We start from the raw sequence: 23523 nt of genomic DNA, 5'->3' as shown, positions 1-23523 counted from the left end.
GCAGTCCACCAGGCTCCCCCGTCCCTGGGATTCTCCAGGCAAGAACACTGGAGTGGGCTGCCATTTCCTTCTCCAATGCATGAAAGTGAAAAGTGAAAGTGAAGTTGCTCAGTCGTGTCCAACCCTCAGCGACCCCATGGACTGCAGCCTTCCAGGCTCCTCCATCCATGGGATTTTCCAGGCAGGAGTACTGGAGTGGGGTGCCATTGCCTTCTCCGGCAAATTCACACTATGTCCTCATAATACAACCCTTTTGTAGTGTGGCCTCATTTAGTCTTTTTGGTATTCTGTTCCTTTTCCCTATATGTTGAATAGGCTATCTTTAAATCTGTAAACCAGGTGAGAAGATACAAACTATTACACAGCGAATGGATAAACAACAAGGTCCTACTGTATAACACAGGGAACTATATTCAATATCCTGGGCTAAACCATAACAAAAAAGAAAAAAAAAAATCCGTCAACAGAACCCATTTCTTGGATTGTATCTTGGCTTTCTTCCCCCAACTATATAATCTCATCATTTTTCTGACTTTCTTAAAGTCAGCCTCCCTATAATATATCTTTTAAATTTTGCCCATCAGAGAGAGAGGGAAATATAAACAACCCATAAAATATGAAATACAGGTGCACAGGGATGACCCAGAGGGATGTTGTGGGGAGGGAGATTGGAGGGGGGTTCAGGTTTGGGATCGCATGTACACCCGTGGTGGATTCATGTCAATGTATGGCAAAACCAATACAATTTTGTAAAGTAAAATAAAGTAAAAATAAAAATTAAAATAATGAAAAATAAATAAATAAATAAAAATAAAAACAATAAAAGGTTTGACCCAAGGAAAAAATAAAAAATAAAAAAAATAAAGTGTTACTGTCTTTCATTTAAAGTTTGTAAAAATCTTTTATCCCTAAATGATTATTCTTTGTCATTTTCTCCAATGGTACATCTTCCATTTCCTGTATAGTCTATTCACACTGAGGTATTATTTCAGACATCATTCAATGGTCAAAAGCAGTATTTTAAAAGTTTACCTTTTGGAAACTTCCAATGTATGCACCCAAAAATGTTAATGGCACTGAAATTCCAAACCACAATGCAAGGATTCCTATCAAGGTACCAAATGAGATAGCAGATGATGACCCTTCAATCCAAAGAATTAAATTCATGATGAAGATGTCAACAAAGACCACACTAAGGGAGAAAAACCATCAGAAAATGTTACAATTTCAGGAAAATGTTATAAACATACTTGATATGAATGTTAGAACATTAAACCCTAGAAGAATATTAAATCATTCTGTGTAAACCCAGTTATTGAGTTGGAGCTTAAACTCAATACCATATATATAACAAGACAGCAATTTATTACAGGACATAATTTCTACATCTCACTCATCTTTGCAGCTCAAGAGCCTAGAAGAAAATAAATACGGTGTGGAATAATATAACATTGAAAACCAATATGTAATAGAGTAAACACAATTAAGAAAATACATATATTAAAAACAGATTTTAGAATACTAGACTGAAATGGGCTATATGAAGCTTCTTGTCAAACAAGTATTCATTTAAAATCAAGAGTTTTATGATTTCCTGTAAGGAAGTTCATTAAAAATTATCTTACACATTTCTTTTTTTTTTTTTTTCAGCGCCTTCCTAACAAAGATTCTGCCATACAATTTCTATTAATAACTCTAAGTGGTGGGGGAAATATTTACTATCATGCAGACATTTTCAGCTTTTTTTTGACCTTCAGTACAGGAGGTAGAGAAATCTTAAAAGCTGTTTCACATGTAGTGCAGATAGGGCTCAAAGTTATTAAAAGTCCTTTTAAATTCCAGCAAAGTGTAAGAAGCATTTTGGGGAATGGTGGCCAGTTTGATTTGTTTTTAAAGAGTATATTTGCCAAAGTGGGGGTGAGAGACGGTAGGAGTGGGAGTTTGGGGATTAGCAGATGCAAACTGGTATACACAGAATGAATAAACAACAAGGTCCTACTGTATAGCACAGAGGACTATATTCAATATCCTGTGATAACCATAATGGAAAAAGAATATGAAAAGAATTTAAGATGTTATGGAAAAATCTGAACAAACTTTTCGGCCAAACCTGTGTGTGTGTGTGTGACTGAATTACTTTGCTGTACAACAGAAATTAACACAACACTGTAATTCAACTATATTTCAATAAAAAAATTTCTAATGTATATTGACAAAAACCTACTTGTGTATACAGCCTTGTATGTAAATAAGATTTTTTTCCTCTTGATACCACACCTCAGAAACTGAGTCTCATTTAAGTAATTTAGTATTTGGTTAGATTATTTCAAGTAGATTTTTGTACTCTGGATTTACAATTTTGTTGACAAAGATTTTGGTGATCAATTTGCAAATATTTGTTAATCCTTGAGTATAAGAATCTGTTTTTTCTCTGCATGATTTCAATACCTTTAGACCATGAAATTTTCGCATTTATGTCCCTGGATATGTTCCAGTGTCTCCTGGCTTATAGTCTATGGAACTTGAATAGTATTTGTGTCCTGCTGCTGTGTGAAAACTGTATAAATCTTAATTATGTTGGATTGGTTCATAGTGCTTTTCAGGTCTACTATGTCCTTCTACTTTTCTGTCTATTCATTCTATTAATGTTTTAGAGTTTGATTTTGAAACTTCCCCTAAAAATCTTAATTTATCTACTTAAAAAATAATTGTGATATATAGTGGAACTACATATAACTTTGTTTTGTATTTTCGAAGTCTCCTGTAAATGTGTTATACTTCCATAATTTAAAAATAGTATTTAATATTTTACAGCCTAACTAAGTGTAATGGAGATCACTATTTTAAATCTAGGAAATAAACCATGATGTATCTAAAGATGAATAATTTCAAATGAGCTGATAAGGTTTTTATTACTTTTTTATTTGAAATGTTTTATGGACTGGTTTAATTCTGTTTAAAGTTTAACTGTGTGCTTATGGTTTATTTTGTATAAATTTTACAATAAAATAATTTAAATTTTCCCCCAAAATAAAACAAAGTGTTTAAATTAGCCATTCAAAATTAGCAGGTCAACCCCTAAGTCTAATGGATAAATCACCAGGCAAGCCCAGCTACTATGCCTGTAGATGTTCCAGACAAGTTTAATCACAGCTACAGGTAAATATGGGTATCAGTGGTGCAGATGTGAGTGTTTCTGACAGGGATTCATCCCTTCCTCTTTCTTAACATTTATTTATTTGGCTACGCTGGGTCTCAGTTGCTGCATGTGGGATCTAGTTCCCTAATCAGGGATTGAACCTAGGCCCCCTGCATTGGGAGCATGGAATCTTAACTACTGGACCACCAGGGAAGTCCTGTGAGTGTTTCTGAAAGCCTAAATGATGAGGTTGAAAAGATGGGCAGAAGTTAGATTGTGGAAGGCTTTGAATGTCCAGTTAAGGAATATAGACTTTATCCTGTCAACACTAGGAAGCAACTGAAGGGTTTTTACACTCAAAGCTGTGAGGTATTCCATGCAATTTTCCGGAGAGGTGAATCTACAGCATCCCAAAGGACAAATCTAAGGGAGGAGATACTAGAGGCAAGGAGACTAGATATAAAGTGTTAAGAATCTGTACAATGTGATGATGGTTAAAATGTAAAGAATGGATACAAAAGACATGAAGAATTAAAAGACTTTGGGTTGAAGATGGCACATTGAATGCATATTTAGTTCTGCTCCCTCATCAAAACCCTGATACAATTATAGCAAAAGAATTTTTTAAAGGCGTAAGGATGGAGGGATGTTGTAAAGGGGAGAAGACATTAGCAGCAAAGTTTGGAACCAGAGAGCAGACAAATAGTAACCGAGTTAGTTGGAGTACGAACCTGTATCCTAAGTCATCAGTAAAAAAGCTGAGAGGCAACTCAGTTTATAGCACAGAGCTCCAAAAAGGCTTGGGAATTTGTGGTGCCAGGTACCTCTACAGATAGGGATGAAGGAGTAGCTAAAACCAGAAGGACTGGTTCAAAGTCAGCCTGAGATGTTGACATACCTGCAGATTCTGTCCCCCACCCCCCAACTCTGCAGAACCAAACAACGTCATTTTACGACCCCTGCAGAAGACAGGAGAGTTAGTTCCTTAGAGAAGATTCCTGAAGCTCAGGGAAAAATTTTACCAAGACAATTTAAGATCCTCAAAGAAATTAAAGGAGACATTGCAGCCATGAGACAGGAAGAGGAAATTTTAAAAGACTTTTGAGAAAACAGAAGAGTTCTTGCTGTTGTTCTTGTCGTGTTTTTGTTTTTGTGTCAGCTGTACCACAAGGCTTGCGGCATCTTAGCTTCCCTGACCAGGGATCCAGCCCCGTGCAACAGAAGCACAGAACCCTAACCACTGGACTGCCAGGAAATTTCCTAGAATAAGTCTTAGGAATTAAAAGTATGATAAGAGGCACTTGTATGTGAAATCTAAAAATAAATAAATAAATAAACTTATTTACAAAATGGAAAGAGACAGACATAGAAAATAAACGTATGGTTATCAAAGGGGAAAGTGAAGTGAAAGTTGCTCAGTGGTGTCCGACTCTTTGAGACCCCATGGACTATACAGTCCATGGAATTCTCTAGGCCAGAATACTGGAGTGGGTAGCCTTTCCCTTCTCCAGGGGATCTTCCCAACCCAGGAATCAAACCCAGGTCTCCACATTGCAGGCAGATTCTTTACCAGCTGAGCCACCAGGGAAGCACAAGAATACTGGAGTGGGTAGCCGATCCCGTCTCCAGTGGGTCTTCCTGACCCAGGAATCGAACCAGGGTCTCTGGCATTGCAGGTGGATGCCTTACCAACTCAGCTATCAGGGAAGGAAAGGCGAGGAGAGGAATAAATCAGGAGGTAGAGATTAACATATGTAGCCCACCAGGCCTCTCTGTCCATGGAATTTTTCCAGGCAAGAATAGTGAAGTGGGTTGCCATTTCCTCCTCCTGGGGATCTTCCCAACCCAGGGATTGAACCCATGTTTCCTGTGTCTCCTGCATTGGTAGACAGGTTCTTTACCACTAACACCACCTGGGAAGCCCATATATACACACTACTATATATAAAATAGATAATCAGCAAGGACCTACTGTATAGCACAGGAAATGATACTCAATATTTTATAATAATCTATATGGAAATAACTTCGAAAAAGAACATATATATATGTATATATACACATATAACTGAATCACTATTTTGTATACCTGAAACTAACACACTATAAATCAACTATACTCCAATTTTTTTAAAAAAATGACAAGGTGAATTTAAACCTTAGTAAAAGGGTTGGAAGATAAAGCTGATGAAATGTCTTAGAAAGCAGTTTAAAAAGAAAAAGAAATGAAGAACAGGCAAAAAAAAAAAAAAGGAAAATTAACGATCAACCCAGGTAAATGTAAAACAGAAGTTACATGGATAGAGTTCTTTCTGAATATCTTTTAGGGATAGTAATTTGCTGATGATCAAACAGCTGAAAAGAGGCAGAGCTGGAATTCTTACTCAGATGTGTGTGTGTGTGTGTGTGTTTTAACAGCAAGCTTTCTCCATCCCACTGTGCTATAACAAAGCCTCTACAGTAGGAACCAACCAGACCTATCGCATCTACCTTCTCCTCCCCAAAACATTTTGCCAAAGATCAGAGCCAGGGAATGTGGTGACAGCCACTTGATGCTGCACCAGGTTAGGCTTTGAGGTCTACTGTTTAGAGAATCTCTGATTTCAGTCTTTAGTTGTAAATTCTCTCAAGGCCCATTCCAGTTCTAGTATTTTAAGGCTTCTTTCATATTTTCCATCTATTTTCAATTTCTTACTTAGGATCATTGTTTTGGATCCTTCCCCATCCCTCATTATAAGTGATTTTGTCCTTTCTAAACCTTTCATTTTATTCTTTTATTCTTTTTTTATTCATTTATTCTTTCATTTTACCATTTCTACTTCACCTTTCCTCCTCGCATTTACAGACTCTTCTATTAACACTTTTTTCAGTAGGCGTATCTATTCTGCTCTTTAAAGGCTCATACTTTGCTCCTGTTGGAGACATAGCTTCCAGTCCTTTCAAACAACAGCATGTACAACAATAAAACCTCCACCTTACGTCTCATCAGTTTCTGGCTTCTCAATAAGGGAGTTTAGTTTCCCATGATTTAACCATACTTCCTCAAATGTTTTTTTAATACCTTTCTGCTCTAATGAATTTGTTGAGCCGCAATATTCCTCTGCCACATTTTCTAGCTTTGGAAAGATTCATTTTAGCTGTTATCTTTCCATAGCCAGAAAAATTACTTCTCAGTTGACAAATCATAACCTTCTTTCTTATATATAAACTCAATTAACCCGTCTTAACAATTTCCCTTTTGAAAGTACACTCTAGAATGCTAATATGTGTTTAACAATTCTGTAACTGTCCTTCCATTTCATGTTTTTATATTCTAAGTATTTCTTCCTTTGTTGATGTCTAATTATTTCTAGACCTTTTCATAGAATCTTAAATAGCAAAACTAGAAGGAAACTTAAGAGGTCACCTGGGCCCATCTCCTACTTGAAACATTTATTCACACATTCATCGAACAGTTATTGAGTACCTAAGAGTTAGGCTCTGGTGTTCCAAGATAAATAAAACAAAAATCCTTGCTCTGAAAAAGCTCAGTCTAGTGGGGGACAGAGATAAACAAGTTACAACATAGGAAATACTATAGCAGATAATAGATATAAAACAGCACGAACACAGAAGAAGAGAGTGACCAAAAACGCTTTGTAGTTCACAAAACAATTTCACAACCCATTAGCTCATTTACTTTTCTAAATGACTCTGTGACACAAGCATTACACACAAGGAAATGGACAATCAGAAAGGTTATAGGACTTATCCAAAGTCACTTAGCTAATACTGAGTACTAAATTCAACCTTCCTTCTTCTAATTTTAAAGTTTGGGTACATGCCCATCAACCTCTGCTGACTCTTCCCTTTCTTACCTACCACTTTTGGGGCTACATGCAGCAAAATGACATCATTTAATAATTTTACTCTTTTAAATTTATCTTAGGAAGTGTATGCTCATTAATTGAACTGCTTCTCCATTTAAATTCAAAACCATTTTTACATTGTCCACGTCCATACCATGAGGCACTGAAACTCTCTTTCAACTTTACACATTTTAACAAATAAGAATCCCAGTACCTTAAGATTCTCCCTCTCATCTACCTAAGAAAGCCCCTAAACCTCTTGATAATCACAATGGTATGATCACTCACCTAGAGCCAGACATCCTGGAATGTGAAGTCAAGTGGGCCTTAGAAAGCATCACTATGAACAAAGCTAGTGGAGGGGATGGAATTCCAGTTGAACTATTTCAAATCCTGAAAGATGATCCTGTGAAAGTGCTGCACTCAATATGCCAGCACATTTGGAAAACTCAGCAGTGGCCACAGGACTGGAAAAGGTCCGTTTTCATTCCAATTCCAAAGAAAAGCAATGCCAAAGAATGCTCAAACTACTGCACAATTGCACTCATCTCACACGCTAGTAAAGTAATGCTCAAAATTCTCCAAGCCAGGCTTCAGCAGTACGTGAACTGTGAACTTCTAGATGCTCAAGTTGGTTTTAGAAAAGGTAGAGGAACCAGAGATCAAATTGCCAACATCCACTGGATCATTGAGAAAGCAAGAGAGTTCCAGGAAAACATCTATTTCTGCTTTATTGACTATGCCAAAGCCTTTGACTGTGTGGATGACAATAAACTGTGGAAAATTCTGAAAGAGATGAGAATACCAGACCACCTGACCTGCCTCTTGAGAAACCTAAATGGAGGTCAGGAAGCAACAGTTAGAACTGGACATGCAACAACAGACTGGTTCCAAATAGGAAAAGGAGTACGTCAAGGCTGTATATTGTCACCCTGCTTATTTAACTTATATGCAGAGTACATCATGAGAAATACTGGGCTGGAAGAAGCACAAGCTAGAATCAAGATTGCCAGGAGAAATATCAATAACTTCAGATATGCAGATAACACCAGCCTTATGGCAGGAAGTGAAGAGGAGCTAAAAAGCCTCTTGATGAAAGTGAAAGAGGAGAGTGAAAAAGTTGGCTCAAAGCTCAACATCCAGAAAATGAAGATCATGGCATCTGGTCCCATCACTTCATGGGAAATACATGGGGAAACAGTGGAAACAGTGTCAGACTTTATTTTTTTGGGCTCCAAAATCACTGCAGATGGTAACTGCAGCCATGAAATTAAAAGATGCTTGCTCCTTGGAAGAAAAGTTATGACCAACCTAGATAGAATATTGAAAAGCAGAGACATTACTTTGCCAACAAAGGTCCGTCTAGTCAAGGCTATGGTTTTCCCAGTGGTCATGTATGGATGTGAGAGTTGGACTGTGAAGAAAGCTGAGCGCCGAAGAATTGATGCTTTTGAACTGTGGTGCTGGAGAAGACTCTTGAGAGTCCCTTGGACTGCAAGGAGATCCAACCAGTCCATTCTGAAGGAGATCAGCCCTGGGATTTCTTTGGAAGGAAAGATGCTAAAGCTGAAACTCCAATACTTTGGCCACCTCATGCAAAGAGTTGACTCATTGGAAAAGACTCTGATGCTGGGAGGGGTTGGGGGCAGGAGGAGAAGGGGACAACAGAGGATGAGATGGCTGGATGGCATCACCGACTCGATGGACATGAGTTTGAGTGAACTCTGGGAGATGGTGATGGACAGGGAGGCCTGGCGTGCTGTGATTCATGGGGTCACAAAGAGTCGGACATGACTGAGAGACTGAACTAAACTGAACTGAACTGAATACATGTATATGGTATACAATGTGAAAAGTAAAAGGAAACACAGAGAAACAGTGAAAATAAGTATAAAACAGTCTCCTTCACACTGTCCCCCAGCCATGCAGCAACCCACCTAGGGGACAACTACTGTTAACAGCTGCTTTTCAAATTAAAAAAATATATATTTTCATAAAACTGTGGTTTGATACTGAACCATTTCATAGTCCCTGTAACCCTGAGCCATGTTTTTACAGACTTCCACTCGAATTTTTAAATTTTTCTGTCTAAAACATTCTTCAAAATTGATCCCATAGAAAACAAGATAAAAACAGCTCATAGTGCACTGAAAATGCTAATTCATTTCCAGACATTAATTGTTCAATTTAGTTAATCAAGCTTAGTGACACAGCATATTCTAATTCTTTTAAATTTTCTATTCTAATGACGTAACTTCTTTTTACAATGAGATGGAACATCTGTCTGATGAAAAATAAGCCATTATTATTCATCTGAAGCCATGAAGGCAGTTTCAGGAGAGATTTACATTTATTTCCTCTCCAGTGCCTAGCATAATGCTTTAAATATAGTAAAAAAAATTTTCAAAAATACAATAAATAAGTTGAATGAGTAACTAAATAATGAAGAGAATAGTAGATGGTTTATTGACTAGTTCTTGCTCGCAATATCCCTTGTATTACAATCCAGTATAATGACTTTTGCACAATGGCACTTTTGTGCCAAAGTTACTCAATTTCAGATTCATCTGAGTCTTGAACTTGAAGCAACAAATACTTGAAATATTGTCAAGGACATTGCTTTCTTACATAAAGGTGTTAAAGCTCAGGAAAGACCACCCATTCTAGTTCCCCTGAAAAGAGTTACAGAAAAAAGCAGATGGCTCTATTCAAGGTGGCAAGGGGGAGAGGAGTGCATTGTCCTTATTTTAAATAAATCAAAAACTCTGTGGTACATGTATTTGATGTGCAAACTTGGAATATTCAAGCCTTTCCCTGGAGTTGAGGGGAAAAGCCACATGTAGATAAAACATTATGAGTCTGCTGAATGTATCATCTATCACTGCATTGCACTGATGATGGCTTTATACTCAGTCACAGAGCATTTGCTCTCATTTTGTCACTAATTAGTATACAATGCAACTGAATTTATTATGTATAACTGCCATTATAGAATTTCCACCATTGTGACGGGGCTTCCCAGGTGGCTCAGTGGTAAAGAATCTGCCTCCCACACAGGTGATGCAGGAGAGGTGATGCAGGAGACGCAGTTTTGATCCCTGGGTCGGGAAGATCCCCTGGAGGAGGAAATGGCTACCCACTCCAGTATTCTTGCCTGGGAAATCCTATGGACAGCGAAGTCTGGTGGGCTACAGTCCATAGAGTCACAGAGTCGGACACAACTGAGTGACTGAGCACACATATATGCGTTATTGTGACACACTTCTAGCACTAAGGACATGGGAATTTTACAACAAATGGAAATTAAATTACCATAAAACAGGACTTCCCTGGTGGTTCGGTGATTGGGAATCCGCCTGCCAATGCAGGGGATATGGCTTTGATCCCTAATCTGGGAAGATTTCACATACCATGGAGCAACTAACCCCATGAGGCACAACTTTTGAGCCCACGCGCCTAGAGTCTGTGCTCCACAACAGAAGAAACACCACAGTGAGAAGTCTGTGCACCACAATTAGAGAAAGCCATGCAGCAATGAAGTCCCAGTGCAGCCAAAAACCACAATTTTTTTAAAGTTCTGTGTAACAATTAAGATATAATCCATGACATTTTCTAAAAAAAAAAAAAAAAAAAAAACCGTCCTCCGGAAACATATCAAGGAATTTTTTTTTAATGAAACATGCTATGGATTGAATTGTTTCCCCCAAAATTCTTATATTAAAATCCTAATCCCTACTCTGCTCAATGTCATGTGGCAGTCTGAATGGGAGGGGAGTTTGAGGGAGAATGGATACATATATATATATGGTTGAGTTCCTTCACAGTTCAGCTGAAACTATCACAACATTGTTAATCACACATACCCCAAAACAAAATAATTTTTTTTAAGAACCCTAATCTCTAATGTGATGGTGTTTGGAAATGGGGCCTTGGGAGAGGGATTAGGTTTAGATGAGGTCATGAGGGGGCAGCCTTCATGATGGCATTAGTGCCCTTACAAGAAGAGATGCTGTAGAGTTCAGTGTCTCTCTTTTCCTCTGCCATGTAAGGATGCATCAAGATGGCAGCCATCAGCGACTAAGAAGAGAGCACTCACCAGGACCCTATCTCCTGTTGATGCCCTGATCTTGGGCTTCCCAGCTTCCAGAACTGTGAGAAAATAAATAGCTGTTGTTTAAGCCACCCAGTCTATGGTATTCTGTTATGGTAGCCTGAGCTGACTAAGATAAAATGTATTAAAAAATTTGAAGATAAAACTCAAAATGAGTCAGCACCTTATTGGTGAGGCATTATGGGAAAAGCACTGGTCAGGGATATTGGGTTAGCCAAAAAGTTCACTCAGGCTTTTCCATAAGATGGAAAAACCCAAATTAACTTTTTGGCCAAGCCAATATATAGCCTGAGCTCCATTACTGACTTCACGTATGACCTTGAACATGCTGATTCTGCATCTTCAGAATTAGGGGACCAGATGAGCTCCCTAAGAGTCACTGTGCAGCACCACCCTGACTCTCTCTCTGACCATGACTCTGCCCACGGTCTGCAGTCACTAATGACACTGCAGTAACTAGGTGAGACAGGAAGAAATAATCACAGAAGGCAGAGACAAGAAGAATAACACAATGTGGTATATAAGCTGCCACTCTAACATGATATATAAGGCAAGATGCATAACTGAGATGAGCATTTATAAAACCTGCTTCAAAAACAAAGATCAAAATTGAATACTGCAGCACCATCACCATCTCTTTGTACTAAGGGTTAAGATGTACAAAAAGATGAAAAGAATGCAAATATATCAAGAAAAGAATGCTGCAGCCACAGAAAAAACAGTGGTCACTCACCTCCATTCTACTCTTCATTATTATGTACGATAATTTTTCCAAGGTAAGTATAAGAAAGATTATAATTGTGTAGAGAAAAGAGAACATGAGATACTAACCCAGGACACAGCAGTGCCGTCAGCAAGAAATTTGTCTTCCACTTCAGACCTCTAAATGCTGAGGAAGTAAAGGACAGAATAATTACTAGAGCAACTAGATTTAGTCCTCTTTACAAATATTTTACAGGAATGAAGACACAATTATATTTGGTTAGGTCAGCTAAAATTCCTGATGCAATTTTTTTTAATTTTCAAGCTTTTTAATTTCTATATTTAACACACCAACTTGGAATAATAATAGTAATGCTTACACTTGTACACCTTAGCAGACACGTATCCAGCAAATGCTCCCATAAGGACCCATAACACAACAGAACAGGTCATTAAAGCACCACGATTAGCAGGAGAAAGGAAACCAAGGCAGGCAAGAACTAAAAGCACAAAGAAGAAATATCAAACCAGTGACAATAATAGCCTCAAAACACAAAAGGCTTTATAATATATTAAAGACACCTTATTAAGACATTTTTATGAAACAGCATACAGGGAAATTCTCTGATGTTACTTACTTAGCTAATTTTTTGACAATCTGTTCTTAATGAAAAGTCTGATCCCATACAAGGCAAACTGTGTTTTCAATTTAGTCTTTAACCTCCTTGTTTAAATCATTAATTATATTATTTTAAATCAAAGAGATCTTCCCTTTCCCTACTCCAGTAGCCACTCCCTAAAGAGCAAATCATTTTTCCCCACAAAAATTTCCTTCTGTTTCCTTTTATTCAAGGTAAGGGGGGAAAAACATCACAGTGAGACTTGGTCTCAGGAAAACATAACTTTAAAAGCTAAGTTTAGAGGTTATCACTGACATCTGAAACACCCCAAAAGCCATTTGTTTACAGAAGCTTTGTTTGTGAAAATCCCCACTCTGGTTATCAAAAACTGACTAACTCTACTCTTGGTTGATAATGAAGGCAGAGAGAGTTCATCAGCCATTGTAAGCCTACTAACGATGCCACTTCATTTACACATTTCAAGACCAGCACTTGGGCTTGCCTTAGCATTTCAAAATCCTAATCTCTGAATTATAATTCCCTGAGCCCAGCTAAAATATGATCTACCCACATGCAAAGCAAGGAACATGTATATTGGACATTACAATAAGTTATTCAGAACTGAAGAAACTATGAAAGGTCCTTGATATAGGAACATATTCAGACTCATATCCTTAAAATACAAACTTTATTTTAAATATACTACAAATACTCATTAAAATACACTATAAACTACACATTTCCTTAAACTTTAGGGTGGAATTTTCAAAGTTCTTTTGTACACATGAATCGAAGTTTAACCTATGTCAGAATGTTGAAGATGACACATATTGATCTGAGCCTACTCACATAAAGTAATAAATGTCATAATCAAAACTTGTGTTCCTTGACCCAGTAAAATTGATAGCAACATTCCATGCCTTGGAGGTCTGAATACATCCCCATGAACAAGCTTCCAACCATAATCCTTCTGGATATCTTCCTGCATAAGAGAAATAATAAACACAGGAGTGTTTTTAATAAACACAGGAGTTATTATGACAGAAAGTTACAAGAGCTCTGAATGTTAGCGGAAAACTAATTTTCCTCTAAAGACAAACTAATGGCTCATTTTGGATAAAGTAAGTCTCTGGCAGGTATGTGATCCTGCCATACAAATGAGCCATTCTCTAAGTTTTGCACTGAAGGGAGTGTGTTAATTATGTAGAGCACACAACTGGCTTGATTTTCATGGAGAAAGCAACATGATTTAACATACAAAAAAGAATTCAACTAATTCTATAGAAATTAAAAATTCATCAATACATAAATGATTATGAGTCAAAAGAGTATAAATTAGATAAAACTAAATTTGCCCTAAATTGTATTATTTTGCAATGTTTTGTACATATTCTCATGTTCCAAATTAATGAAATCTTAAATAATGATATTTTGAAAGATCAGAACATGGAAAGATATATAACCAAAGAGTTGATAGCAAATAACTCTCTAATAAACTTACCTATACTTTTTAAGAATCTACACAAGACTCTATACTTTGATTCAGCACAATATGCAAAATTACTAGACATTAAAATGTGTTGTATTCAAGGTACTATACTCTAAGTAGAAACATAACCTTGAGAACTGGGCAAAGCATGAATCAAATATGTACATTTTTATTTACAGGAAAACAAACCTGATTATATCTGATAATATCTTTGTGGAGAGTTCTTAATATGATCATAGCCACCATTCCAGTTAAGAAGAGCACAATGACAAATGAATTCAAGATACTGGAAAATGGAAAGAAGGAAAAATAGAAGTTAAACCTCAGATTTCTTATTTGAACAGTAAAAACGAAAATCCGTGCACATGTAAAAGACATTCAAATTATCATGTCAATCAGTTTTCTAAAGTTAAATTTGGATCAAAGGCTAATACATTTGGATAATACCTCAATATATTAAATGAACTTAAAGTTCTATCACAAAAGTTCATTTCCAATTAAGCAATAGAAGCAACACTATTCTTAAGGTTATTTTACAACTTTTTAAGAGTACATTCCCAAAAATAAACAAGGGGAAATGAAAAAGATCAGGAACGTAAACTTAGTTCCAGAACATGAAACTGAGAATGGAAGACCAGGAGTCAAGGTTAAATTGATGACTGGCTGACTGTCCTTAGGTGGATCCTTAGATGGATCAAGGCTTTTAACTTTATCAAGTCTTTATCAAGTTTCAGAGTAAAGATCCCATGGACCAGCTCTTACTGGTTCCAAAACTGAATCTTAAAAATTATGTCCAAATGAAAACCAAGACCTTCAGCCATCCCACCACCCAGCCAAATCTGGACACATTTTTAAAAGTTTCACCAGAATCTCTGAAAAGACCAGCACTGTTGTAGAAAAATGCCGCTAAGATGTCTAAAATGTCTGCTAAATGTCATAAGTAAATTAGCTCAAGACAGAAACTAAAGTACATTTATTGTTATATCATAAATATTAATACTAGAGATTAGCCCCACCATTGATCTAGATGCCCTTTCCTTTCATGACCCCTTTAAAGAAACTATTTAAATAAATTTTATTTGAAGAGACTCCTTGGGGGTGTAACAAAATGGGACATGGACTATTGCCCCAACAAAGATTTTCTAGAAAAGTTAAGATATGATCATTATAATGAGGAGGAGAAGGAGGTAGAGGAGAAGGAAGAGTGAGGATAGAAATAGGAGGAGGAGGAGAATGGGAGCTATTCTCACTTTAAAGGCAATAGCATTGTAAATCAACTATACTTCAATAAAATGAAATTTTAAAAAATAAAGGAGATAACTAATGAGAACCTACTGTTAGCTCAGGGAACCCTACTCAGTGCTCTGTGGTGACCTAAACGGGAAGGAAATCCAAAAAAGAAGGGATATATGTAAACACATAGCTGCTTCACTCTGCTGTACAGCAGAAACTACCTCAATATTGTAAAGCAACTGTACACCAATAAAATATTTCTTTAATTAATTAATTTTACTTGGAGGCTAATTACTTTACAATATTGTGGTGGTTTCTGCCATACGTTGAAATGAATCAGCCATGGGTGTACATGTGTCCTCCATCCCGAAATAAAATATTTTTTTTTAAAACAAAGGCAATGGCCGTATAAGGAAAATCATCACCTCAGAAGACCATACTCATAGAATTATACCCTTCCTTACTTTCATCTTTACCTTTATAGTCTTCTTCCATCCAAAACTGCTTTATTATAAGAGATGAAGGGGGAGAAGTACAGTTTCATCTATTTCTCATCAGCTTCTCTGATCAGTCTCCTAAGTTACTAACTGAAGATCCTATGCTCGCTGTCAGCACTTTAGGAAAGCCTCAATCATCACATTCTCAGTTGGTCCATCCTTCAGTTTCATGTTGAAACTATTCCTTCTACAGTCATGAAGGACTTCTAATGCTGTGGTTTGACCCTGTTGAAGATTCCTGAGGAATCAAGTCCCTTCACTGTGAATCCACTAGAATGTAAGCTTCCTGCAAGCAGAAGCCTGTGTGCCTTATTCACTGCCATGTCTGACCACCTCCCCTAGTGCTTGGCATCCTAATAGGGATGAAAAAAAACACCTGGAGAATGAATCGACCTTCACTCACAGACATTATCTCCACACAACTGTCTCATCTAAATGACTTGCCTTGATTAAGTGACCACTTGCAGTGCTTTGGTTTCTCATCTGTAATCTTTTCATCTTTCTCTGCTCTCTTCCCAGTGTTCCATGACATCTTTACCTTCCTCCACCCCAGCTGGTTACTGCTTTTCCTACACTCTACTTTGTTCAGACTTTCTGACCCCACAAATGAAAGCATCTGTCCTGTTTTCCTTCCATCTTCTGCACAGGGTCCACTATCGCAGTCCTATCCTGCCTACTTCCCAGCATGTATTACTCTTTACACGCAGACATGCTATCTCTTGGACATCTCAGCCTTCTCTTTCCCTTGAGCATAAACATTAGTATATTTACAACAGATTTTCCTTTTTGTTTCTCTTTGTGTATGGAGAGAAGTGGGGGAGGAGAAGAGGAGAAATTAGCCAGAGAGAAGAAAAACTGTCACTCAAGATCATCTCTGATAGGGGGTTGGGGGAAAGGGAATTGGGTGAAGTAATTAAAAGGTACAAACTTGCAGTTGTAAAATAAATAAGTACTAGAGATATAATGTACAATGTGATAAATATAATTAACACTAATATACGTTATACTGAAAGTAGTTAAGACTGTAAATACTAGGAGTTTTCATCACTGAGGGGAAATTTTTTACATTTCTTTCATTTTGTATCTATAGGAGATCACTGATACTCACTAAACTTAGTGTGGTCATCAATGCAAGTCAGATCATTATGCTGCACACTTTAAACTTATACTACTATATGTCAATTATATCTCAATAAAACTGGAAGGAACAAAAGATAATCTCTGGTAACAAAATAATTTTTAAAATATACATATGCATATATATGTGTGTGTGTATATACATTTCCCACCATGAAGCTACTTACTCTTTACTTCATAAAGTGCTTACCTAAACCACTGAATTCTGGTATGAGACATGGACACCAAAATATAATCCCACCTAGAACCCCACCTGATCTGTTTGTTTTCCTAAAAACAAAAATACAAAAATCACATGATCAAACTTTAAATGACCTTTTATTAAAGGTTATAATCCTAAAACAGAAAGTTATTCTGCCTGTACATTCTCCGTTTCTTTACTGCTAACTTCATGGAATCATGCAATCTAGCCTGACATTTTCATCTTACTTTTATTTACTGATACCCTATATCATTTCAGGCTTCCCTGGTGGCTCAGATGGGAAAGCATCTGCCTGCAATGCGGGAGACCTGGGTTCGATCCCTGGGTTGGGAAGATTCCCTAAAGAAGGAAATGGCAACCTACTCCAGTACTCTTGCCTGGAAAATCCCATGGACGGAGAAGCCTTGTAGACTACAGTCCATGGGGTCACAAAGAGTCGGACAAGACTGAGCAACTTCACTTCACTATCTCATTTCAAAAAGGGACTAGGAAAAAAAATTTAGTTTACTATTCATCAGAAATAATAGCACCCTTTTGCTATTTTTCTGTCACCCTAAATCTACCCCATACTTCATTTCCTTTTGTCCAGACCACATTTTCATCTTAATTGAAACTTCATAGGCATATATAATGAGAGTCACTGTGGTTTGTTTTTAAATTTAAAAACCTAAAAACAACCAAAAATTCCCATCAGAATAGGAATAAACAAACTATGGTAATTCATGCTAAGAAATACTATGTAACCATTAAAAAGAATGATGTGCATCTCTAGGTGATGACATGTCTATGAAATAGCATTAAATGAAAAAATAAAGGTGAAAAGTACATAGTAAGACACGTATGTACAGCAAGATTCTATTCCCCCTTCAAAAAAATATACATATTTTGTAGATGCAAACATTTTTCTGGAAGAAAAAACAACGGTTATACTTTTGGAGGAAGAGACTAGAAATTAGGGGAAGGGTAGTAAAGGAAGGCAGAATTTTACTTATACATTTTCTATATGGTTTGAAGCCTTCACCAAATATAAGTATTGTCAATATTATTATTTAAATTGAACTAAAATTTTGAACTATAAGACAACTTACTTCACAACACACCAAATCCACCAACTGCAAATAGGTTTATTGTTACAGTATTTTGTTTACTTAGAAAACAGTATTCAATTTCTGTCACTATTTCTTACAGAATATTCTAATACTTTACTTTTGTACGTTAAGTATTTTGAAATGTTTCAGCAACAAACTGATAAAAAGTTTTTTAATATTGTGGTTCTCAATACTTATTAAAACCTAAGAAAATATAATCACCAGTTGTTTCTGCTGATGTATGATCAAACTCAACCTTTCAATTGCTTTATTATAAAATAGCCCCAATAAATGAATATCTTAAAAGATAATCCCTGATAAACATTTAAACGATTAATGTGGTATTATTACCCCTTAAATTAATGGTATGATCTTAGCAAAAGGAAAACACAGGTAACAAATTGACCAAATTATATTTGAAATGACTTATTATTTAAAATTTGGTATCTGCACCCATCATTTAAAAAGCGGATATTTAATTTTTAAAAAACAGGGTTTTTTAAGTATCTTTAATATTAATTTCTCATTTTAATATTAATTTCTCACTTAAATGCTTTCTTCTCTGCAATCACCCACTGTGTTTCTTCAGTCTTTTAACTTCTTTGAGGCTTTCAATGGCTAAGTCAAAGATCTCTCCTGGTAAATGTCACATTGCACTTGAAAATATGTGGTTTATTTTCAAATATCTTTTGATAATGATTTCTAAAATAATTCCAGTGATAAGAAAACAGACTCTGTATGATTTCAATACTTTTAGACCATGACATTTTGCACCTTGTTTTATGTCCATGGATATGTTCTAGTGTCTCCTGACTTATAGTCTATGGGAACTTGAATAGAATTTGTATCCTGCTGTTGTGTGAAAATTGTATAAATCTTAATTATGTTAAATTGGTTCATAGTATTTTTCAGGTCTGCTATATCCTTCTACTTTTCTATCTATTCATCCTATTAATGTTTGAGAGTTTGATATTGAAGCTCCAACTAACAATCTTAATTTATCTACTTAAAAATAATTGTAATATATAATGGAACTATAAGTAACTTTGTTCTATATTTTCCAAGTCTCCTATAGATGTATTATCATACTTTTATAATTCAAAAAACTTTTAAATGGCCAGAAAAAAATAATAAAATTAGGTATCTATGTTTTTTTGTGAAGTGTGGGGGATAGGTATAAAGAAAGTCAATGTACTCTGCTTTTAAAAAAATGGAAATGATGGATTTTAATTAAAATGACTTTTAATTCACCAGTAGACTTTAGCTAACACCTGATGACTCAGTGTTCATGATGAACATCATCTATGAAAGGTCAGGTTGACATTTTGTATCTACTGATGTGAGGTATCATTTTGCAGTCTTCCTGTTGAGAATCCATGGCCTGAGCCTGGTCATGAAGAACCATCAGACAGACCCAGGTTGATGGTCATCCTACAGAATGTAAGGTCTGTACTCTTCAAAATTTTCAAGAATATGAAACATAATGAAAGACTGAAGAACTGGCCCAGATTGGAGGAGATCAAAAACTAAATATAACATGTAATCCTGGAAAGGATACTAAACTAGAAAGGGGAAAAGTGACATTGTTGGCCAGCTGGTGAAATCTGAATGGATAGATATGAATCAGATGGTAATGTAATGCTGTAATGCCAATATTGATTCCTGGTTTGCACAGTTGTATACTTGTTTTAGGGAAAGACACTCTGGCAGATTTAGGGGTGATGAGACAACATCTAGCTCTCAAAGGATTCACAGAAAGACTAATGATAATGGACACAGAGAGAAGAGCGAACAATGGAGCAAATGAAGTAAAATGTTAAACATTGGAGTATCTAGTTAAAGGGACTACAAGAGTTCTTTGTGTTATTTTAGCAATTTTTCTGTAGTATGAAATTGTTTCTAAATTATTTTTAGAAAATCTGAATTTACAGACTGACAAATTCAGGGATAGATATTCATTGCATGAAAGCATTTGTCTTAGCCATTTTATTATTAAAATACTGTTATTATACCAAAGTGTGACTTAATTTGTCAAAATTTGAATTGCATGCATTTCTTCACCAGACTACTGTCCACTGCCTTAAGCAAGTTAACGCATATCAAGCCTTTTAACAAGGAGTGAAATAAGTGAGGGAAATTAAAAGGTCCAAACTTCCAGTTGCAAAATAAATGAGTCACAAGTATGAAATGTACAGGGTGAGGAATCTAGTCAATGATTATGTAATACCTCTGTATGGTGACAGATGGTAACTAGACTTATCGTGGTGATCATTTTAAAATGGATAGGAATATCAGATCACTGTTTTGTAACAAACAAGAACTAACATAGTATTGTAAGTTAATTATACTTCAAAACCAACAAACAAATAAATCCACAGAAAAAGGGATCATATTTGTAGTTACCAGAGGTGGAAATGGGGAGAGGGGGAATTAGATGAAGGTGGTCAAAGGGACAAATTTCCAGTTATGAGGTAAACAAGTATTAGGGATGTAATGTACAACATGTTAAATATAATTAACACTGCTGTATGTTACATATGAAAGTTGTTAAAAGAGTAAATCCCAAGAGTTCTCATCACAAGGAAAAAATATTGCTTTGCTATTTCTTTAATTTTGTATCTATATGAGATGATGAATGTCCACTAAACGTATTGTGATCATCATCTCATGACATAAGTCAAACCATAATGCTGTACACCTTAAACTCATACAGTGCTCAGTCGCTCAGTTGTGTCCGACTCTGTGACCCCATGGACCGTAGCCCACCAGACTGCTCTGTCCATGGCATTTCCCAGGCAAGAATACTCGAGTGGGTTGCCATGCCCTCCTTCAGGGGGTTTTCCTGACAAAGGGATTGAATCACATCTCTTGCATCTCCTGCATTGGCAGAAGAATTCTTTACCACTGCACCACCTGGGAAGCCCCTAAACTCATACCATGGCATGTATATCAATTATAGCTCAATAAAACTGGAAGAAAAAATAAAATGTAAAAAAAGAGAGATACTTTCAAATACACATGATGAAGTTTGGCTTTTAAGTACAAAGAGAGCCTAGAAAATCTGCAGTTGTTAAATCAAGTAGTTTTTGCACCAAACATTGCCATCTGCTGGAAATAACAGTCCACAACACATATTCCTCCTCCATAAGACAATAAGAAATTATTTTAAAATCCTAAGGCACATTTGAGACAAAATGACAAATGTAAAAAGATAACTAAATGGTGGAACCCATTTTTTAAATCTATTTAAAATTAATTATTCTGCATCTTTACATCCCAGAGTTTCAAAATATTTTATAAGACATAAAAGCATATGAGGTAGGCAGGTCTTTAATGCTCTTTCTAATGAAATCACAAGAAGCAAAGGCAGAAATATAGATGAGAGTTCTTGATTCAGGACCCAGTATATGATGGGTTTCACTCAGTAAAAACACCTGCAGGGAATCAAAGAATCAAGGGGCAGGCAACTAGAGCTTCTTTTAGTCTAGTTGTTTTCAACAGGGAGAACAGCACCCTCTAGGGGACATAATGAAACGACGCGAGGATACTACTGGAATTAGAAGCAGAGTAGAATGCCAGACGTCCTGCAGGGCACTGGAAGACCCACACAAAGAATTGAGAACAATTTCCAAAAGCCCCCATCCGCCATGTATGTGAGTGAAAAACTGCTTATGATTACCTGCAGCTAGATTCTAACTTCAGTTTACAATTAAAATATTTTTGTGTGCTAAATCTTTTCAGTCGTGTCCAACTCTTTGTGACCCTATGGACCGTGACCCACCAGGCTTCTCTGTCCATGTGAATCTCCAGGCAAGAATACTGGAGTTGGTTCCCATACCCTCCTCCAGGGGCTCTTCCTGACCAAGGGATCAAACTCTTGTCTACAGCATCTGCTGCATTAGCAGGCAAGTTAATATACATTTATTTTTCCCCCAGGAATGCAACTACCATGTAAATTGAGGGAAAACGGTACTGTTTGGCTTGAAACTTTATTAAAATTGATCAACATTTCAGAAAATCATGGCATCCTTTAGAAAGATGTGATATTTGAGCCACCAATATACAATAGTCTCATATTCATCTGTATTCATATATATCATATTTACAATGATTATACACATAGGTCCCTGGAGGAGGAAATTGCAATCTACTCCAGTATTCTTGCCAGGAAAATCCCATGGACCAAAGAACCTGGTAGGCTGTATGTAGTCCATAGGGTCCCATAGAGTGGGACACGACTGAGCATGCACACACACATGAATACACATAGGTGCAAGCATCTAACAATGACTGAAATATATCTTATTAAAAATTAATTTTTTATTTCTCCTTTATATTATAGTTGTAGTGTTATACTGATGTCTCTTGAAATGATGTGTAAGACAAGTCTAATTATCTAGTATCTATTAAAATTATTTTACAAGAGTAAAGGGAGAAGGATAAAACATTTGTTATTAAAAGAAGATATTAATCTGATAGGGTTGAGAACTACTGATTCAGCTCCATTCCCTCACTTTACTATGGGGAAAGTGAAGTACAGAAAAGAAAATGAACTTGCTCAAAGTCAAGTATGAGTTTGAAGTAAACCAGTACCAAAATTCTCTGATTCTCAAATTCAGTTATTGGTCCATGGTGCCTGAAAATCAGGAATGCATCTTGCAAAAAAAAAATCTATATATGTGGCTAGGGTCTCAAGCTAGCCCACAGCTAAAGCTTATATAACTCACATACACAGATACATAGCTAAAATTAATGTGATTAGAGTAAAATCAAAAAAATCTTCGATAAAAGACAGAAATAGTCTGGACCTAACAGAAGCAGAAGATATTAAGAAGAGGTGGCAAGAATACACGGAAGAACTGTACACAAAAGATCTTCACGACCCAGATAATCATGATGATGTGATCACTAATCTAGAGCCAGACATCTTGGAATGTGAAGTCAAGTGGGCCTTAGAAAGCATCACTACGAACAAAGCTAGTGGAGGTGATGGAATTCCAGTTGAGCTGTTTCAAATCCTGAAAGATGATGCTGTGAAAGTGCTGCACTCAATATGCCAGCAAATCTGGAAAACTCAGCAGTGGCCACAGGACTGGAAAAGGTCAGTTTTCATTCCAATTCCAAAGAAAGGCAATGCCAAAGAATGCTCAAACTACTGCACAATTGCACTCATCTCACATGCTAGTAAAGTAATGCTCAAAATTTTCCAAGCCAGGCTTCAGCAATACATAAACCATGAACTCCCTGATGTTCAAGCTGGTTTTAGAAAAGGCAGAGGAACCAGAGATCAAATTGCCAACATCCGCTGGATCACAGAAAAAGCAAGAGAGTTCCAGAAAAACATGTATTTCTGCTTTATTGACTATGCCAAAGCCTTTGACTGTGTGGATCACAAGAAACTGTGGAAAATTCTTCAAGAGAGGGGAATACCAGACCACCTAACCTGCCTCCTGAGAA

General features: G+C 36.5%; 1 protein-coding gene across 1 annotated transcript in view; it reads right to left on the bottom strand.

The window, feature by feature from the left end:
- LOC128070287 (transmembrane 9 superfamily member 2-like) overlaps nucleotides 1–23523 on the bottom strand; it is an 82744-nt gene that overhangs the window by 24826 nt on the left and 34395 nt on the right. The window contains exons 8-13 of the mRNA XM_052663592.1: nucleotides 16967–17046; nucleotides 14099–14195; nucleotides 13270–13402; nucleotides 12181–12300; nucleotides 11930–11987; nucleotides 1033–1192 (exon numbers count right to left, since the gene is read on the bottom strand). Of these exons, the coding sequence (XP_052519552.1) occupies nucleotides 1033–1192; nucleotides 11930–11987; nucleotides 12181–12300; nucleotides 13270–13402; nucleotides 14099–14195; nucleotides 16967–17046 (648 nt within the window). The remainder of the gene's footprint in view (nucleotides 1–1032; nucleotides 1193–11929; nucleotides 11988–12180; nucleotides 12301–13269; nucleotides 13403–14098; nucleotides 14196–16966; nucleotides 17047–23523) is intronic.

This window comes from Budorcas taxicolor, chromosome X (genome assembly GCF_023091745.1).
Source record: "Budorcas taxicolor isolate Tak-1 chromosome X, Takin1.1, whole genome shotgun sequence".
Taxonomy (NCBI): domain Eukaryota; kingdom Metazoa; phylum Chordata; class Mammalia; order Artiodactyla; family Bovidae; genus Budorcas; species Budorcas taxicolor.
Note: the sequence above shows the minus strand (reverse complement) of the source record. Positions and strands in the feature narration are given on the sequence as shown.